Source organism: Euprymna scolopes, chromosome 19, assembly GCF_053919585.1.
Source record: "Euprymna scolopes isolate OS-2025 chromosome 19, ASM5391958v1, whole genome shotgun sequence".
NCBI classification, from domain to species: Eukaryota; Metazoa; Mollusca; class Cephalopoda; order Sepiida; family Sepiolidae; genus Euprymna; species Euprymna scolopes.
The window spans coordinates 22,536,607-22,556,566 of NC_136500.1; the positions used below are offsets into that span (position 1 = coordinate 22,536,607).

At 33.7% G+C, this 19,960-nt stretch overlaps 1 protein-coding gene and 1 pseudogene across 1 annotated transcript in view; both read right to left on the bottom strand.

Moving 5' to 3' along the window:
* Positions 1–7,634: 7,634 nt before the first annotated feature.
* On the bottom strand, positions 7,635–7,752 carry LOC145240631 (5S ribosomal RNA; annotated as a pseudogene).
* A 9,948-nt stretch (positions 7,753–17,700) lies between these two features.
* Positions 17,701–19,960, bottom strand: part of LOC145303487 (ubiquitin-related modifier 1-like) — a 79,275-nt gene continuing 77,015 nt past the window's right edge. Inside the window, exon 5 of the mRNA XM_080144906.1 lies at positions 17,701–17,796. Within this exon, the coding sequence (XP_080001032.1) occupies positions 17,728–17,796 (69 nt within the window). The 3' untranslated portion in view covers positions 17,701–17,727. The remainder of the gene's footprint in view (positions 17,797–19,960) is intronic.

Consider the following 19,960-nt stretch of genomic DNA (forward strand, 5'->3'; position numbering starts at 1 on the left):
CATTATTAATAATAGAAATATGTATTATTAATAATAGAAATATGTATTATTAATAATAGAAATATGTATTATTAATAATAGAAATATGTATTATTAATAATAGAAATATGTATTATTAATAATAGAAATATGTATTATTAATAATAGAAATATGCATTATTAATAATAGAAATATGTATTATTAATAATAGAAATATGCATTATTAATAATAGAAATATGCATTATTAATAATAGAAATATGTATTATTAATAATAGAAATATGTATTATTAATAATAGAAATATGTATTATTAATAATAGAAATATGTATTATTAATAATAGAAATATGTATTATTAATAATAGAAATATGTATTATTAATAATAGTGATATGCATTATTAATAATAGAAATATGTATTATTAATAATAGTGATATGCATTATTAATAATAGAAATATGTATTATTAATAATAGAAATATGCATTATTAATGATAGAAATATGTATTATTAATAATAGAAATATGTATTATTAATAATAGAAATATGTATTATTAATAATAGAAATATGCATTATTAATAATAGAAATATGTATTATTAATAATAGTGATATGCATTATTAATAATAGAAATATGTATTATTAATAATAGAAATATGTATTATTAATAATAGAAATATGTATTATTAATAATAGAAATATGTATTATTAATAATAGTGATATGTATTATTAATAATAGTGATATGCATTATTAATAATAGAAATATGTATTATTAATAATAGAAATATGTATTATTAATAATAGAAATATGTATTATTAATAATAGAAATATGTATTATTAATAATAGTGATATGCATTATTAATAATAGAAATATGTATTATTAATAATAGAAATATGTATTATTAATAATAGTGATATGCATTATTAATAATAGAAATATGTATTATTAATAATAGTGATATTTATTATTAATAATAGTGATATGCATTATTAATAATAGAAATATGTATTATTAATAATAGAAATATGTATTATTAATAATAGAAATATGCATTATTAATAATAGAAATATGTATTATTAATAATAGAAATATGTATTATTAATAATAGAAATATGTATTATTAATAATAGTGATATGTATTATTAATAATAGTGATATGCATTATTAATAATAGAAATATGTATTATTAATAATAGAAATATGTATTATTAATAATAGAAATATGTATTATTAATAATAGTGATATGCATTATTAATAATAGAAATATGTATTATTAATAATAGAAATATGCATTATTAATAATAGAAATATGTATTATTAATAATAGAAATATGTATTATTAATAATAGAAATATGTATTATTAATAATAGAAATATGTATTATTAATAATAGTGATATGCATTATTAATAATAGAAATATGTATTATTAATAATAGTGATATGCATTATTAATAATAGAAATATGTATTATTAATAATAGAAATATGCATTATTAATAAAAGAAATATGTATTATTAATAATAGAAATATGTATTATTAATAATAGAAATATGTATTATTAATAATAGAAATATGTATTATTAATAATAGTGATATGCATTATTAATAATAGAAATATGTATTATTAATAATAGTGATATGCATTATTAATAATAGAAATATGTATTATTAATAATAGAAATATGTATTATTAATAATAGAAATATGTATTATTAATAATAGAAATATGTATTATTAATAATAGTGATATGTATTATTAATAATAGTGATATGCATTATTAATAATAGAAATATGTATTATTAATAATAGAAATATGTATTATTAATAATAGAAATATGTATTATTAATAATAGAAATATGTATTATTAATAATAGTGATATGCATTATTAATAATAGAAATATGTATTATTAATAATAGAAATATGTATTATTAATAATAGTGATATGCATTATTAATAATAGAAATATGTATTATTAATAATAGAAATATGTATTATTAATAATAGAAATATGTATTATTAATAATAGAAATATGTATTATTAATAATAGTGATATGCATTATTAATATGAAAACATTTACAACATACAGAAGGGAGACTTGTATTAGGATCAACGACTATTCCACACTTCTAATCGGTGAAATTCCTCATTTTTCAATCAAATTGATTGATCACAGGCTCTGGAAGAAAGCAGAACATGCCTCCCCGCAATGACTTTATAACTTAAAATATTGCAGCATTAAATTTTTTTTTAATTCAATTTATAACATCATATAATCAATTCCTAATGCTGTAATATTTTAAGTTATAAATTTATTATATTTTTTACTAGAATATCTTGTTCTTTTCTTTTCCATTTTCAACAACTAGTCCTTTACTTTTCCTTGTTTAAGCCTAACCATATTACTTTTCATGCTCGTATTTTTCTATTGTAATCCATAATATACATAATATCTGTGCATTATTTGCTTAGTTTCAAATGGTGGCAGCTTGTGATTTGTTGAATTTCTCTTTCAAGATAAACACAACTACACTGCGTATCAAATTATTAACGAGTTTATATTTTTTTAAAAAATATTTAAGGAACGAGCAAATAAAAATCCATGAAACTTTGAGAAAGATCTTGCAATACTATTCAGCTACTCCAGTAAGAAAATAAAAGTATTTAAAGCAATATTAGCAAAACTATGGCAGAAGATAGGGATATCTGTTGATTTCAATGTGTCAAGTTATTAACGAGGTTGAGAAAAAACATAATATACCCCTAACTTGTTTATTGAAATAATATTCAAACATTAAATGAACTAGGAAAAATACTTAGAACACAATAACTACATAGCAATTTCTACGTTGACATAATTTTTTTTTTATTACTACATTTTCACACCAAACAAGGCATATTGCCACTTTGTTATAGGGGGCTACTATCAGGGACATAGGCATCAGGGGTACTGTGTAGGGAGTTGGGCAGCAAGATGTCGGTTCACGTTGCACTTGAACTTCTGCATGTCAGTACAGTTGAGGAAGCAGGGACCCCGCAGGGAATTCCAAAGTCAAGCTGTCCTGGGGAAGAAACTACTGGAGTAGAAGGCTCTCTTACATCTAGGGATTTATACTGTGAAGAGGTGGGATTTAGCTGCTTGTCGGGTTTATCGGGGGTATTTACGTCGAGAGGGCACAAGTGCTTGCAGTTCATCAGGGCATTCACCGTTAAAGTACTTGTAGAAAAGGCAGAGGTATGCAACGTTTTGACGATGGGACAGGAGCTGAAGTTTAGATGACAGTTCAGGACCTATCAGATTGGCGACTCTCTTTTGAACCTTGTCTAGGAGCGAGAGACTAGTGGTATATGCACCAGCCCAAATATGACAGCAATACTCCATACATGGGCGAATGGTGGCCTTATAGAGGTATAGGATACTTTCGGTCGTTAGTATCTTTCTAGCACGGTAGAGAGAACCTACCTTCTTCGCAGCAGTCCTGGCGATACTCTCAATGTAATTGCTCCAACTCATGTTTCCTGTGAACGTTAGGCCGAGGAGTTTAAAGGATGTACTTTCAGATAAAGAGTCATTGGCGATTACTATTGGTGGTAGAGAAGGTTTCTTGTAATTATTGAAGGAAACGAGTGTTTAGTCTTGGCAGCATTGAATGTGACCATCCATTTATGTCCCCATTCTACTACAGATCGGAGGTCATCCTCTAGTGCTTCTGCCATTTCTTTAGATATGTGTTCATTTGTTTTCCGTTCATGTCTGTTATAGAGTGTGGTGTCATCAGCATATATACCCATCTCACAGACAATTTTGTCAGGGAGGTAATTTATGAATATTAGAAATAACAGAGGTCCCAGGATAGACCCCTGAGGCACTTCCACATTTATATTGTATTGTTTAGATGTACGACCGTTGAGGGCAACCTGGATTTTTCTCTTATCTAAGAAGGATTTAATTATTTTTTTTATTTATTTTTTTTTTATTACATTTTCACCCCAAACAAGGCAAATTGCCACTTTGGTGTAGGGGGCTACTATCAGGGGCAACAACTACTGGGGTACTATGTAGGGATTTGGGCAGCAAGATGTCGGTTCACGTTACACTTGAACTTCTGCACGTCAGTACTGTTGGGGAAGCAGGGACCCGGAATGGAATTCCAAAGTCTAGCGGTTCTGGGGAAGAAACTACTGGAGTAAAAAGATCTTTTACATCTAGGGATCTCTACAGTGTGGGGGTGGGATTTAGCAGCCTGTCGGGTTTGACGAGGGTGCTCACGTCGTGGAGGCACAAGTGATTGCAGTTTGTCAGAGCATTCACCACTAAAATACTTGTACTTATGTTATGTATTCTTCAAGTGATACCATATGATCTGATTTTTCTGAGAAGACCTTCATGCCATAACCTGTCAAAACCCTTAGATATATCTAGAGCTACTGCTCTACCCTCCCCCGCTTCGTCCAGTGACTCGTATATACGTTCTGAGATTACAGTTAGGATGTCTGCTGTTGAACGGGCTTGTCTAAATCCACATTGTTGGCCAGTCAGAAGCTTAGCATCTGTAAGGTGATGAACTAGAGCTTGGTTAATTATTGTCTCAAATATTTTGGCGAAACGTGGGAGGAGGCTAATGGGGCGATAATTTACTGGGTTCATTCTTTCGCCAGAATTCTTGAAAACTTGTACTACAGAAGCAGTTTTCCAGCAGGCAGGAAAGCAAAATTAGTAGGGAATATGCGATCCTTTTTTATGAATGACTTGTAAAAGACGTTGGTCCACAGAATTAGTCAAATTTGTGATTTCGTCAACAGTTATTCCTCACAATACCTCTTGGAGAGCATTCCACAATTCATCTTTGCTCTTAAGTTGGCGTCCACTTGCATAGAGGCGTCGCTTCATGATACTTCAAAGGTTCTCAATTGGGTTCAAATCTGGTGAATTCGTCGGCCCAGAGAACCCCAGTTGTTGCAAATACTCTTTGCTTTTGTTTGCTGCATGCAAGGGAGCATTATCCTGCATAAAAATAATTGTTCTCCTGAATATCAACTTTTACTTCTTCAGCCATGGTTCAAAGTGCTCCTTCAAAAAAGCTATGTAAGCATTTGACCTCATTTTTACACCTTGGACCACTTAAAATACCTCTGATAATCCCAGCCCAAATCAATGTCCCACCACCACCTTGTTGGCACCTTAAACGCTGATGATGTCATTTATCTAAGACCCATCCCTTGCTCCAGCCATATGGGTCATCAGGAGTGACACGCACTTCATCCGTGAACAAAACTTTGGAAAAATCCGCTTTCATGTTGTCCTCTGCCCATTTCAATCGATTTTGTATGTGATGCTTTAATGGAGGATTTGTCACAGGCTTAACAGACTTTGCCACTTCTTTCAGAAGGCAACATTGAGTACTTTTTGAGACATTCTTCAATCCGGCTTGTTCAAAGACTTCTCGACTTGTCTGCCCAGGGTTCTTAACAACTTCACGTTTAATTTGGAGTAGAGAACGGCGTGAAACAATTCTAGATTTACACTTATCAGCTCTCTTACATTCCTTTATAGGGTCCTTGACAAAGTTATTCACAGTTTGATGTATCGTTTTCGATATTTCGAGGGTAGTTTTATCTTTTGCTAGCTGGCCTAACATTTGCAGGCAATATAAACTGGAACAAATACATTGAGGACATTGCGAAAGTTGCTGCAAAGAAGATGGGTTCCCTCTATCGAGCTAGAAGACTACGCACACCTGAGAGTATCCTGTACTTTTGCAAGGCCATCATTTGCCCATGCATGAAGTGTTGTTGTCACATCTGAGCATCTACCACTAGCCTCTCCTTCTTGGGCAGAGTCCAAAAAAGAGTTTTCAATTTAATAGGTCCCTCTTTGTCAACTAAGCCCCAACCCCTGTCCCATCGCTGCAATCTTGCATCTCTGTTCCTGTTTTACAAATATTTTGATTGAATGTGCTCTGATGAACTCATTACACTTGTGCCCCCTTGGCATAGATCTTCCTGACAAACTCGCTCAGCAACAAAATCTCACCCCTTCACTGTTGAGGTTCCTAAATACCAGAAAGCTTTCTACTCTAATAGTTTCTTCCCTGGAACAGCCAGACTTTGGAATTTCCTTCCTGCTACCCGTTTCCCTGGCTGTGCTGATATGCAGAAATTTAAAAGTATTGTAAACCAACATCTTGTTAATTTTTAGTAGCAATATGCCTTGTAAGGGGTGAATGTGAATAAATAAATAAATGCATATAAATAAATAAATAAATATAAATAAGTAAATAAATAAATAAATAAATACATATAAATTATTATTCAACTTTATTCAATATGTCGAGACCATATGCCCCTTTTATTAAATACGTGCCTTATTGTTTGAATACAATCATTATTGTAAATAAGTGAATACATTGAATCTCCATTGTTCAACTTTTATTCTAGATTTGCTAACCAGACTTGAAAAACTAAAGAAAATATGTGGCAGGTTTTTGAATGACAATCACTCTATCAATTATTAAAAAGTCAATTGAAATATAACATGTTCTTTGAAATGAAAAAAATAAGGTGGGCATGTCTGGTGATTTCATTTTTTTTGCTTTTTTGTGCATCGTAACTTTCAAAAGTATTCGACCATTTTGACTACATTCTGCAGTTTATTTCCAAACTGTCTCCAATACCTGTGGGCATAGTGTTTGACTCAAACACACTCACCACTCCGAATTCAATCATTTCCAGTTCTTTCTAATTTTTAACTTAAAAATTTGTTTTTAACCTACTTTACTTCTTCTTGTGCTCTTGTATGGCTGGTAATAAAAACAAACATGATGGTATAATTAACAAAATCATATTAACAAAAGTATGTTACAGAAGTATGCATCATGATTCTGCAGCTATAACTGCCACTAATAGCTACCACAATGTTTAGTCGTAACTATATTGATTGTGTCTGAGTAAGCCCATTTTTTCTTAAAATAGGCAGATCTCCTTAAATCATTATCCTCCCCCCCCTTTAAGATTTCAATACTTTTTTCAGTTGGCGTTGATTTCCACAAAGTCGGTATTTTCTTTTTTCCTTTTAGATATTCACCTTTGAGAAACTACTTGCGAGATTGATAATGTCAACACGACGTCCATCAATTCTTCTTCTGTAATATTTATGCAATATCAGAATATCTTTTCTGATTTCGCTTAAATGTCTCTTGTGTCTCTTGTGGGTATATCTGGGTCCTTGAACCATCTAGATCATATTCCCAATTCTTTTACTCACGATTCCGATACCTCAAAATGATTTATCGTTCTTAAAGATTCGGAAATAAACGTTTTCCTCCAATTTGATAACGTCCTCTTTTTGTCATTTATGTTTGTTGTTTTTTTGTTTTTTTTTTATGAGTTGATAAAAATCTGCCGAAAATCTTTTTTTTGCAAGCAAAGCATTTGCTGGCGTCTCGCAGAATGGAACATTATCATTTAGTGCAAATGGAGGTGGAAGTGGTAACCTCCACTCAGTCTCAAAAGATAATGGATACCCCCTGTAAGGGTAACTGCATTTTTAATTATGCGACAAGAGTTGTGCAATCTCTAGCCATACCTGAATCAGCACTGGAGAAGGGTTAGACGACTGGAAATAATGCCGAGATAAGCAGAGAAGCTATACAGCACCTGGAATTCCCAAATGGTCACCCATTTTAGTACTAACCAGGCTCAACGTTGCTTAACTTCAGTGATCTAATAGGAACCGGCGTGTCAACGTTATTATGCTGTATATTCTATAATCTGTAGAAAATCCTGTATGGGTTTCTCCATAAGAGTACCTTTCCCAGTTTTAACAGTCTTTTAAAAAGTATTAATAAATTGTTCTGCTTTACCATCTCGCATGATATGACACGATTGAGATGTTCCACTAAAAACAACTGACAAAATATTTTGAATACACTGGACGTGAATTGAGTACCTTCAACATATACTTACAACTCCAAAATGTGTGAATAATTCATGCAGAAACCCAATTGTTGTTTATGTCGGTAGATTTTTACACTAATCTCTGGCCATTTAGTGACTACAAACAGATAATAGAACCCGTTGAATGGCCCAGCAAGTTAATATTGATTTTCAATCATTGTCAGTCTGTTTTAGGTCAGGCTTTATATTTTTGCTGCTAATACACAATTGCACACATTTTGCATGATGAAATGGTATTCTTAATATCTCAGTCTATGTTGGTCCAGTAGCGGTCACCATAACAAACTATTTTCTCTTGTGGATTAATGCCCCCTTGCTGAGTAATGCGGCCACACACTGACCAGTCAGCTACTATAGCGAATTAATTCTATATGGCTCTTAAAGAACTTACTCCTATCAGTAACTAGTCAGCAGCCAGCAAAGGAGCTCAGACCACCAAACCTCTCTCCTCTCCTCTCTGTGCATTCTCGCATAAAAACTTACCTAAATAACTTCGAATATGACTCTTGATTTGTGATATGCCCAATATGAAACTCACCTTGAATTCGTTTTTGCAATGCCGTAAAAATGACTACTACCTGATCTTTACACGTTACTAGATCGTTGAAGAGGGAATATACTTCTGGATCTTTTGTCCGTTTTCAATTATGTTCTGTTTCAATAGATTTGAAAAAAAAAAAATAAAAATAAAAATCATCATTCATCGCCTTTGTCTTTATTTCTCTCTGTGTCAGTGAAAATTCTCTTATGACAGTACACAACGTGTTTTTCACCTCGACCTCTGTTCATAGAGGCAATTATCGTGTCCTCCAAAAGTCAAACAAATTTCGGCATCAATCTAGGTAGTCCAACCACAGATATTCCATCTTGCAATTATAATTTAAGAGGATGGTTCTCCATCTCTGTAATATGTAAATGGTATGTGTATATAAACCCTTATTGGAACCATAGATTGTTAATAAAGGTTTATGTTAAATAGTGAAGTCTTGTTACTGCAAAACTGATGCTCAATGCTTCTTTTTCCAATAGGATTTCTGAGCAGTATATTCAGAGTTAGTTTTAGAACAGTTTTCAGTTCGCGGCAGTTGAAAACAGTTTTCACTTTGGAGCAGATTGGGCGGAGTTTTAGTCGACCTAAAACGAGCTGACTTCAACTGAACGATAGTGATGGCCGTGACATCCAAATTTCACAATTGGGTCTCAGTTGATACACTGGAACTCAACCCATATGTGGACTTTCGCATTTGAAGGATCATTTCCAATTATAGTATCACTCACACACACACTCACATACCAAGAGTATAATTGATCAATATGTTTTGTTTTATGTAGTTTTTGTTTTTTTTATACTTGTAAACCAGTACCCATACTCTCGGTAATCTCTAAGACAGCATGGCCAGAATAGAAAATGGAGGAGAAGAAAACCATGGCACATAAGTGAGAGGATTGGCGATTGTCAAAAGACGCACATGCATAGTTATACATATATTAAAAAAAATTGTCGAAATCCATAGTAATGGATCCGATACTGAGTGGAGTGTTTCCTCTTAGGTGATTATTTGTTTTGTGATCATTGATGAACAGATTCGCTGCTTCAAAGTAGAGTTTGTCGTTTTACTTCTGCAAAAGAAATCATACTTAAATTTGAAGCTGTTATCTGCCACCAGGGTATTCTTTCACAAGACAATCCCTCCCAATACACGCTCGGTTCAACAGTGAGAAAATACTTTGAAATGCAACCTTCACGGATCACTTTAATTTATCCCAAGTCAAATGGAGACGAACAAGAACGATTCATGGCCGCACATAACATCAAACGATGGATATACGTCTGACAATTTATATTTTTATAGGATTTTCAAAAGATTATTTTGGTATCTTATGCTGTTTTTGATTTTAATAAATAAGTGATTAATAGTTAAAAAAAAAAATTTTAAGCTACTTTTCTAATAGACAACAAGATGCCACCAAACTATTCAAGAGACAGTAACCAACAGTTTTTCTTTATCAACAAGTCAATTAAAGAAATTATGAGAAACACTTTGACTCTCTGTGTCAAAACCCCTAAAAAACAAAGTCTTCACAGGATTTATGGAACAATTATATTTATTTTATTACAGATTCACGATCCTAAGCACATTGTTTGGTAGACACAGGAGTAACTTGCACTATTTGGCCACTAAAATCCTCACTGAAAGCCGAACAAAGTGTCGCTCATTACACTGCAACGAGCAAATCACTTCTCTTTTCGCACGTATAGTTAAATCCATTGTTCTCTTAAAATTGCTTAGACATTACATGAGCTTTACCATAGCTGTTTTACATGGCCTTTACCATAGCTGCTTTACATGGACTTTACCATAGCTGCTTTACATGGACTTTACCATAGCTGCTTTACATGGACTTTACCATAGCTGCTTTACATGGACTTTACCATAGCTGATTTACATGGACTTTACCATAGCTGCTTTACATGGACTTTACCATAGCTGCTTTACATGGACTTTACCATAGCTGATTTACATGGCCTTTACCATAGCTGATTTACATGGACTTTACCATAGCTGATTTACATGGACTTTACCATAGCTGATTTACATGGACTTTACCATAGCTGATTTACATGGACTTTACCATAGCTGCTTTACATGGACTTTACCATAGCTGCTTTACATGGACTTTACCATAGCTGATTTACATGGACTTTACCATAGCTGTTTTACATGGACTTTACCATAGCTGATTTACATGGACTTTACCATAGCTGCTTTACATGGACTTTACCATAGCTGCTTTACCCTCCACCATTCTAGGTGTGAACTTCCAGCACCACTTTAATTGCTTAGTGGATATGTGTAAACGTCGGTTGATAGATGCTTATAGGGAGCTTTCCATCCTGGATTTGAAATCACACGCCTCATCTATCAGCCCGATATTTTTCATTGTCGTCATCGACCCATACTAAACCTTACTACACTCCCAACTGAAGTTAACAAACTTGAATTTCATTGCGAGCAAACCAACTCACTCAACAACTCATCACATTGGGACCACAGATGTCACCACCCTGCATATAACTAAAGGCAACGAAAGCAAAGGTCAATCATATGCTGCAGTCTCTTGTCCAGTCCATGGACTTCCCCCTTGCATATGGTCCAAAGTGAAAGTGTTCTAGAGATTGGTGTCCGACTTGGGACAATTGATGACTGAATATCATGACGGTACTTGACCATTAACTAATCTCACATATAGAAGACTTTGCTGCCTCTCTGCATTCTTGTAAGACCTTCTCCAGGATAGATTTGTTAAAGCTTACCATCAGATCCTAGTTAATCCGGCCAATATACCTAAAACAATGGTAACAGTTCCATTTCGACTATTTGAATTTTTCACTATATCTTTTGGTTTGTGAAACGCGGCTAGTACCTTCCAGTGCTTCATGGATAAAGTAGTGTGTAATTTGAACTTTGTCTATAACTATATACTTGATATTTTTGTGGCAAGTGCTTCACCTGAGGAACATATTACTCACCTCCGCCTACTGTTCGAATGGTTTTAGCAAGTAAATATGTTTTTGGTGTTTCATCATTAGTTTTCTTGGGCCACATTATCAACCTTGTAGGTGTATCTCCTTTACCTGAAAAGATGAAGGCTCTACAAAATCTTCAATTATTCACTTCACTTCACTAAGGCACTTTCTCGGTCTGCTTACTAGAGAGGCTTCATCTCACATTGTGCAGATCTCCTGTCTCTTCTTTCTGCTTCGTTACATAACAGTGTAATGTTGACGCTTGGATGGAACCCCAGAGGTTAAGTGGGCAACTGCCAATAAGCGGTTGAAGTTAGACAGGAAGTCGGAATAAGGATTAATGTACATGTAATGTCTACGAGCTGGGCTGGCCCCTATGCGTGCATGGAGTTGTTGGTGTGATACAGTTCTTCCTTAATGATGCTACTGGGGGAGGATAGAAATCAAACTAAGAAAGAAAGATTAATCCAAAGTTGTAAAAAGCCGAGAGTTATTCAATTTAATTTAATTCCTTGGGAGGAGTGAAACCGACGGTACTGATGTTGAGGAAAATTAGTTGTGTTGTGCCATTTGAATATTTGGCTCTAGGATTGTCTTAGTAAGCAGTTATACTTCGATTATAAGCAGGGATTTTATGAATGAAGGTCCATGAATCAGGTGATAGGGAATTTAAAGTCTTTAAACTGCCAGTAGATTGCTTGCCGGTATTGATAAGCAAGCGGTCACATAAGATATTATGGAATATACATGCAATGAGGCTTGTGGCGTTAACATGGGTGTGGATTGGTTGTTTTTGTTTTACGGCATATCAACCCTTTTCAGGTTATTTAATGCCAAATCCAAAGATTTTGAAGAAAATTTTTTTAATAGAATATATTTGTTGTTTTCTATTTAACTCATAGTTAGGACCCTAACAGGTACTACCATTCCGGGTCAGAGTGGACCTGGGAGCAATGGCAATTAAAGGGTGGCTCCACACTCCCCAAAGCCCGCAAGCTGGGGTCTCACCACTGGATATAGTTTAAGGTCATATTCAGGACTCATGGGTGTGGAAGCGAGAATCTGGAAGCTATGTCTTAAGTGAAAAGTAAATGACTCCGACTGAACAACTGAACCAACAAAGAAGACCACTAGTAGGTCACAGCTAACGTCCAGAGAAGATGTGGTGGATGAAGGATGTAGACTGAAGCCAAGAGAAAATATAAATTTTTTCTTTTTTTTTTATTCTCCTTCCTTCTTTTGGACTGATAAGGATAAGAATCAAACTTTTGAGCATAAGTAATTGAATCAAGCAAAATTGTATTTTTTAAAGAAATGTTTGGGGGGGGGGGAGAAAGAGAAAAAACTGACTCAAGAGAAACTATTCCGGGAGATGAGTCAAGAGTTGTTCCTCTTGTCTCGACGAGGTGAACTGTGGATTATCTTTGTTTTAACAATAGACTTTGCATGTAGTAATAGCTGTAATCACAAAACATCTTTTGCTTTCATTTGAACAAAGAATCAAAGACGTTTTATAGACTATTTATAACCCAACACTTGAATTTTTTTTCTTGTGTATCCATTGCATGCGCATTATTTTTCAGTTGTTGATGAAGAGAACTGAAAACCAGCTTGTAGATAGAATAGAAGTCAGAAAAGTGAACAATCAATTTTTTTGGTGTTCTAACAAGAACGGGAAGTTCGAATGTTGTATTTTTATTGACCGTTTTTCTGCCTTTTTTATCTATTGCTGATTGTTTCACTGACCTGAACTATGGCATTGGTTAAAATGTGTCTGACAGATCAAAGGAATGGCTTGCGGCATTATTTTGCCTTATTCACTCTAACAGCAAGCGTTGCTTCTGTTTTGTTTATCTTTCTTTCTGTCATCACACCAAGAATAACGACGCATCAACCCATTTGGCAAGGAATTCCCCGGAATGACAACATCTCAACTCATTGAGTAAAGAACTTTTATGTGGTACGTACAGTAATTTTATCACATTTTCACATTGTGGAGTCCAGAACATTAGAACTTTTCCACTTTCTAACCATACGGGGTTGACTCTATGGATAACGGTAATTTCCATTAATGAAGGCTCCATTACATTTATAAATAGGAAGAAGAAAACTGAATAGATTTCGCTTATACGGGTCCTTATCGCTTGCTTTCATATGCTGTCAAACTTTTTACCTTAGTGGCAAAAAAGAGACTGTTTCTATCGACACTAAAATGCAAGAGTCACATATTTCCCTTACATTACATCAACATGCACCTGAAATGAAAATTATGAATTGTCACCACCACACGTAGTGGTCAACAAGTACATTAGCTTAAAACTCTATGTAAGACTATATACATATAGAATGAGCTTTTTTGAGTCTTGGTACTCTTGCACAATTTCTGCTTGTTCCCCCACCCCACAAAATATATTTTTCACCGAAAAGAAATATTTTTCCCCCAAAATAAATAATTTTTCCTCCTAAATATTTTACAAACAAGAACATTTTTTCTTCAGCAAGAATTTGTCTGTAAACTGAATTGGCATTTTTGTTTTTTTATAACTGCTACTTTCTTCTCTGTCAGCTTTCCGTCTAAACAGAGAATGATGTAGCAGTTACCAATAAAATTAATATCTATTTTCTTTCACAAACCAATGTACATGTCAAGTGATTTGATCCCACATTGACCAATCAGTTAGCAGGGGGCATTGACTCCATCTCTCCCCTAAGGGACTTTTTTAGCTCCTTTGGTAATCACGGTCAGCCAGTAAGGAGAACCCAGCAAACATCAAAGACAGATTTCTCTCTCCCTCTCCTGTTCTTATTATAATACTTCATTAAGAAGAGGTGAAGAAAAAGACGTTCTATGTAGTTTATTGTTTGATAATAAAAAATTAATAACATCAAAGCTTTGATATTATTAAATTGTTATATAAACTGTTATATACTGACTCCTCTCTTAACGTGTGTATTCATTATTACACACACTTTCAGCTTAACCCATATCATTTCCATCGCAGTCTTAGGTTAATTCACAAGAGGTCTTTCAGATGGAGGATATATTTGCACGAGCAACACACTAACAAAACAATTACAGAAATCGGAGAAAGCGCAGCCTATATAAAAATACTGGCCATTTAGCTAGGCTAAAAGTGTAGTATCTGTTCGGATACTAAACTTCACTTTCCTGTCCTTGATTCATGAAAGAGAAATTCTAGACTGAAGCGATTTTTATTTTTGTTCCATTCCAGAATTCTCATTTTTAAGAGCCAGAGTTTTCATATATTATAAACCAATCCAGTATCTAACTCTGTCCTCATGGGGAGGCAAGTAAATAGACACACACACACACACACACATATATATATATATATATATATATATGTATACTTATTGACTAAGATGTTTTATCTATCTATCCTACTATTATATAAAAAGAACTTTGTGTGTGTCTGTGAGTTCGTTCCCTATGGACTCCAAAATGACTGGGCCGATTTTTATGAAATTTCACACAAAGATACTTATGTGCCTGACAGTGTTCTTAAGATAGGTTTTGCATTGGAATGCCTTTGATGATAATCGATAATCGAAATAATCCGATCAAAGAAGAACCAGGCGATTTTGACCAAAGTTAACACCTTACACAGTCTAACATCACAAGTGCATTTGAGAACTTTTATTACCACACAAACCGAAAGAACTGATATATAAAATCAACAGTAGATTTTTTTTTGCTATGATAAGGGTGCGTTTAAAATGAATGTTTCTGTTTAAAGCACAATTGAAGCATGATACTTTACTTTCGTGTTAAACTTAAATTCAAGCCATTATAAAAATTTGGTAAAATCATGGATTCTCCATACTGCAATGCATTGTGAACTAAGTCACTGCAAGAGGCATGTGAGCTTCCTTCTGGTGCACTATGATGGACTCATAACTAGAATAGGTAATCGATTTGATTGAAAAAAGGGTGATTTCACTGATTTCAATGACAATAACATTACGGGAGTGTTAAACATTCATTGATCATCATTCGATTCCAAGCAATGTTGAGTCTCCCTGCTAGGATGGATATATATATATATATATATATAACTACTTCATTTATTCACATAAATTTAATATACGAGAGTATAGATTTATGCGTAAACTTTAAGTATTTACTTCAAAAGTGCTCAATACGTAGGTAGAGCTAGTTAGTAATTTAAGCCTGACGAATCCTATAGTTGGATGAAACGCAGAATATTCAGTGTAGCTTAATCGCCATATATATTTTATAAATTACTATATATATATATATATATATATATAGATACAGAGATAGGCAAAGTTCATTACTCCCCACACACATTGGGCTGGGACAAGCAATTGCTTTTTACATCAACTCATTTCAAAAGCTGTCAGGAACAGACACTATAATACCCTTCTCGAGAAATGACTTCAGACTCGAGACTTCTGCTTATTTGCTGGAGTCACATTTTACCAATAGATCTGTCAATAATTCTGCCACATTTTGTATCAACAACATTCCCTTTGTGGAATAAGAATTGTTTGAGTCATTTTAATTAGTCCGTTATTCTTTGGCCAAACAAAATATTTGATGACCCTTTGTTTTCATAATGGCCTCTATCCTTATAATTTGGGCCTGGATATGACCTTAAACTATATCCGATGGTGAGGCCCCAGCCTGTGGGCTTTGGGGAGTGTGGAGCCACCCCTTAATTGCCATTGCTCCCAGGTTCACTCTGACCTGGAGTCGCAGTACTTGTTAGGCTCCCAACTATGGGTTAAATAGAAACCGACTTGAAAACAACAAATATTCTATTAAACTTTTTCTTCAAGATCACTGGATTCGGCATTAAATAACCTAAAAAGGGTTGATATGCCGTAAAACAAAAAAACAAAACCTATCCTTATAATTTATAGCAAACAGTCAATGTATTAAAAAAACAAAAAACAACATTATCACACGTGTCCCTCAAATATATCTAAACTGGTCTTTTTAGTTACTTCAGCTACAACTAAATTGCTCCTTCCTAATTCTATATCTTGACTCTTTCTCAAGCTATTAATGGCTAACTCTTCATAGTGTCGCTTTGTTTGTGTAGCACAATAGGCCCATAATACATATTGGTCATCACAGATGCCTCAAGATAGAGTCGGCAGCAATATTAAAATAAACTAAATCTTTTTTCATTATTTTTTGTATGGCTAGCTGAAGCAAAAACACAATCTTTTTTCTTCTTGTGCTGATTCTAAAGTAGCACAACATAATCTGCATGATTTGTGTGCATAATAAAATCTAGAAATACAGATATATACATGAGACATAAGACTTGTTGAACATGTGTGTGTGGGAGGGGGTCCTGTCATTAGTGTCTGATACATACAACTAGGAACTGCTTGTAAATATGATATTCTCATGAAATTTCCTCCTTTGGAGAAAGCCAGTTCAACTCACATAGGGTTAATGCCGCTTCTGTATATACTAATGGGTGACCATTTCAGAATTTTAGGCGCTGTATGTGCTCTCCGTTTATCTCGGCATTTGTTTCCAGTCATCCTGTTCAAACACTTCACTTGCCATTGGTACTTAACAATGTCGACTCAGAAGAGGTGTGGTTAGAGATTGCGCACCTCCTTCCACAAAAATTTCACGCACAGGCATCCCTTCGTGGGTATCCATAGTCTGTCAAAGATTAAAGGAGCTCTTTTTTTTTTTTTTTTTTTTTTAAATATACTAATACTGAGCTTAATTTCCTCATTTCCAGATTTCAAGTCCAGGACATCAGCTAAGACCGACCCTGAAGTCTCTCATCTATCTGCTTGACAATATCATTCACTGTTGTCCACTTGTACTCATCTGCTGTCAAAAATATTCACTGCTGATGCATCTGATAATCTCCTCAAACTAATCTCTCGGCATTATCCTCAAACATCTTTTAGAACAAGTAGTTTCTTCCCAAATATATCTATTGGAAATTTGATACATTATTTTTTTTTTCTCAGTTACTCTCATCTTACTTCAATTGGAACTTTCAAATTTTCTATCCTGAATTTTCCTCCTGGTTATTAATGGTTAACTGTTCATGGTGTCGCTTTGTTTGTGTACGATAGTGGGTCCATTGCTTTCATATTGTCATTTACTTTCTAGCTAATATTTTCCAGTGATCTTGACTGTAGAATGGGTGGGGGCAATCATCCCAGTACATGTATATATTTAAAAAGAAAACGGTAAGATAATTGAAAATTGAATTTAAATTTATTTATTTATCCGCCATGCAAAGTTGATATAAAAACAATGTGATCGTTTGGTTCGATTTCATAGTCTAGTTCTCCCTGGAAAGACAAAAATAAAAAATCAGAATTAAAAAAAAAAAAAAAAATACATGAAAACATACAGATTAGCATTCCCAGTTGATTATTTATGATTCGAGGTTATTGCTATTTAATCACATTTGTTATAAACTAAATGGAGTTTAAAACTTCTTGAATTGTGCAAATATATTCCAAACGTTATGAGAATTTAAAGCTCTGAAATTCAGGGTTCAAAATTGACATAATTATATGCAAAAATTAATCATTGACTAATTTGCAACAATAATTTCTTCACTGTTTCTCTAGTTTGGGAGCAATTTAACATCTTATGTAAAATTATATACGCTCTTTTTGATTCTGCACTCAAATTGTAACTATAACCCATTATTTGAATAAGTATAAATATCAGCATATTTTTTTTTTGATGCAAGACATTTCAATTCCCATTTTAACTCATGAGAACAAATAATAGAATGTCTAAAATAAAATATTTAGAAATATATACTTTTTTTTTTTTTGCAACCAATTGTACCAGAAATATGTGAAAAATTGCAAGTTGGACAAATTGAAGTGCAAATTTGACAATGTTGCACCATTAGCATTTATTGGCTGGAAATGTTATACATAAGTCATCAGATTGGAGAAATGAACCGAACCATAGAAATTCAACATCATGATTCAACGGAAGGAGCTGTTATCCTTTACCTGACAGCTGCAATGAGGTACATACGGTTTGTTACAGAAGAAACTGGAACATCTACACAAAATAGCTCCTACACAATCTACCAAGTTTCAGTCCATGTTACATCGGCTCAATGTTGTATTTCTGTGTTTGTTTTACAAGTACTTTAATGGAATGTGCTCCAAAAAAACTTGCTGCACTGCTTCCCTCACTTGACGTAAACACCCCTAACCGACTCAACAATCAGCAAAATCCCACTCAATAACTGTTGATATCTCAGTCTCTTTTCTTAAACTGCTAACCTTTGGGTTTCCCTCACTGTTCTCCATTTCTCTGACTGTAATTTAAATGTAAGTGAACAAATATCTCACTGCACAACTTTCCAATTAGGATGCTCCCGTAGATATGGCTCCTAATTCATAGTACGTCTTTATGTTTCAGTTGCAATGTGTCTTGTTTGAGGTGAATAAATATTTAAAAATGAAATGTAAAAAAATAAAAAATGCAGTGAAAGAATTCATTCAGGTGTTATAGGACCACAGACTTATTGTAAAACAACCCCCACCCCGGAAAAAAAAAGACAAAAAAAAAAAGAAAAGAAAAAAACAAACAAAAACAAAACAAAGAATTATTAATCTAAAGTTCATTGTATTATTAGGATTATTCGGACTACCATTCTCACCTTTAATGGTTTTCATACAAGGTTTAGCATTTCAGCCCAGCGTTGCCCGGGTGTTTGGAGGTGTATGTTGAGCAAAAAAAAAAAAAAAAGCGGTCAATTTTTTTAACTTTGACCCCTATTATGACCCCTTAATATTCAATGTTTTGGGTTCAAATCAAGTTATTAAGTTAGATCCATGTCCAAGGAACCTATATCTAAAAGGAGTTTGGTAGGGATCTCAAAGGTCAAATCGTTGAACTTTGACCCTTTAACAGCCAAATTCTGGCCGAAAACGGATTACAAAGATTTTCCCAAATCTCAGTACTCTGTATATCAAATTTCGAGTCTGTAGCCTGAAGAGTTATTGCGTAGGGAAATGTACACAGACAAACACACACACACACTTTCACTTTTATAGATATACTAGCATTTCAGCCTCGCGTTGCCCGGGTGTTTGGAGGTGTATGCTGAGCAAAAACAAAAAAACAAAAACGGTCAATTTTTTTTTAATTTTGACCCCTATTATGACCCGTTAACATTTATTGTTTGGGGCTCAAATCAAGTTATTAAGTTAGATCCATGTTCAAGGAACCTATATCTAAAATTTCAAGTGTTTAGACCCCAAATTGTTGGAGGAGTTTGGTAGAGTTCTCAAAGGTCAAATCGTTGAACTTTGACCCCTAAACAGCCAAATTTCTGGCTGAAAACGGATTAAAAAGATTTTCCCAAATCTCAGTACTCTGTATATCAAATTTCGAGTCTGTAGACTTAAAATTGACAGAGTTATTGCATAGGGAAATGTACGCACACAGACACGTTCACTTTTATATATATTTATATAT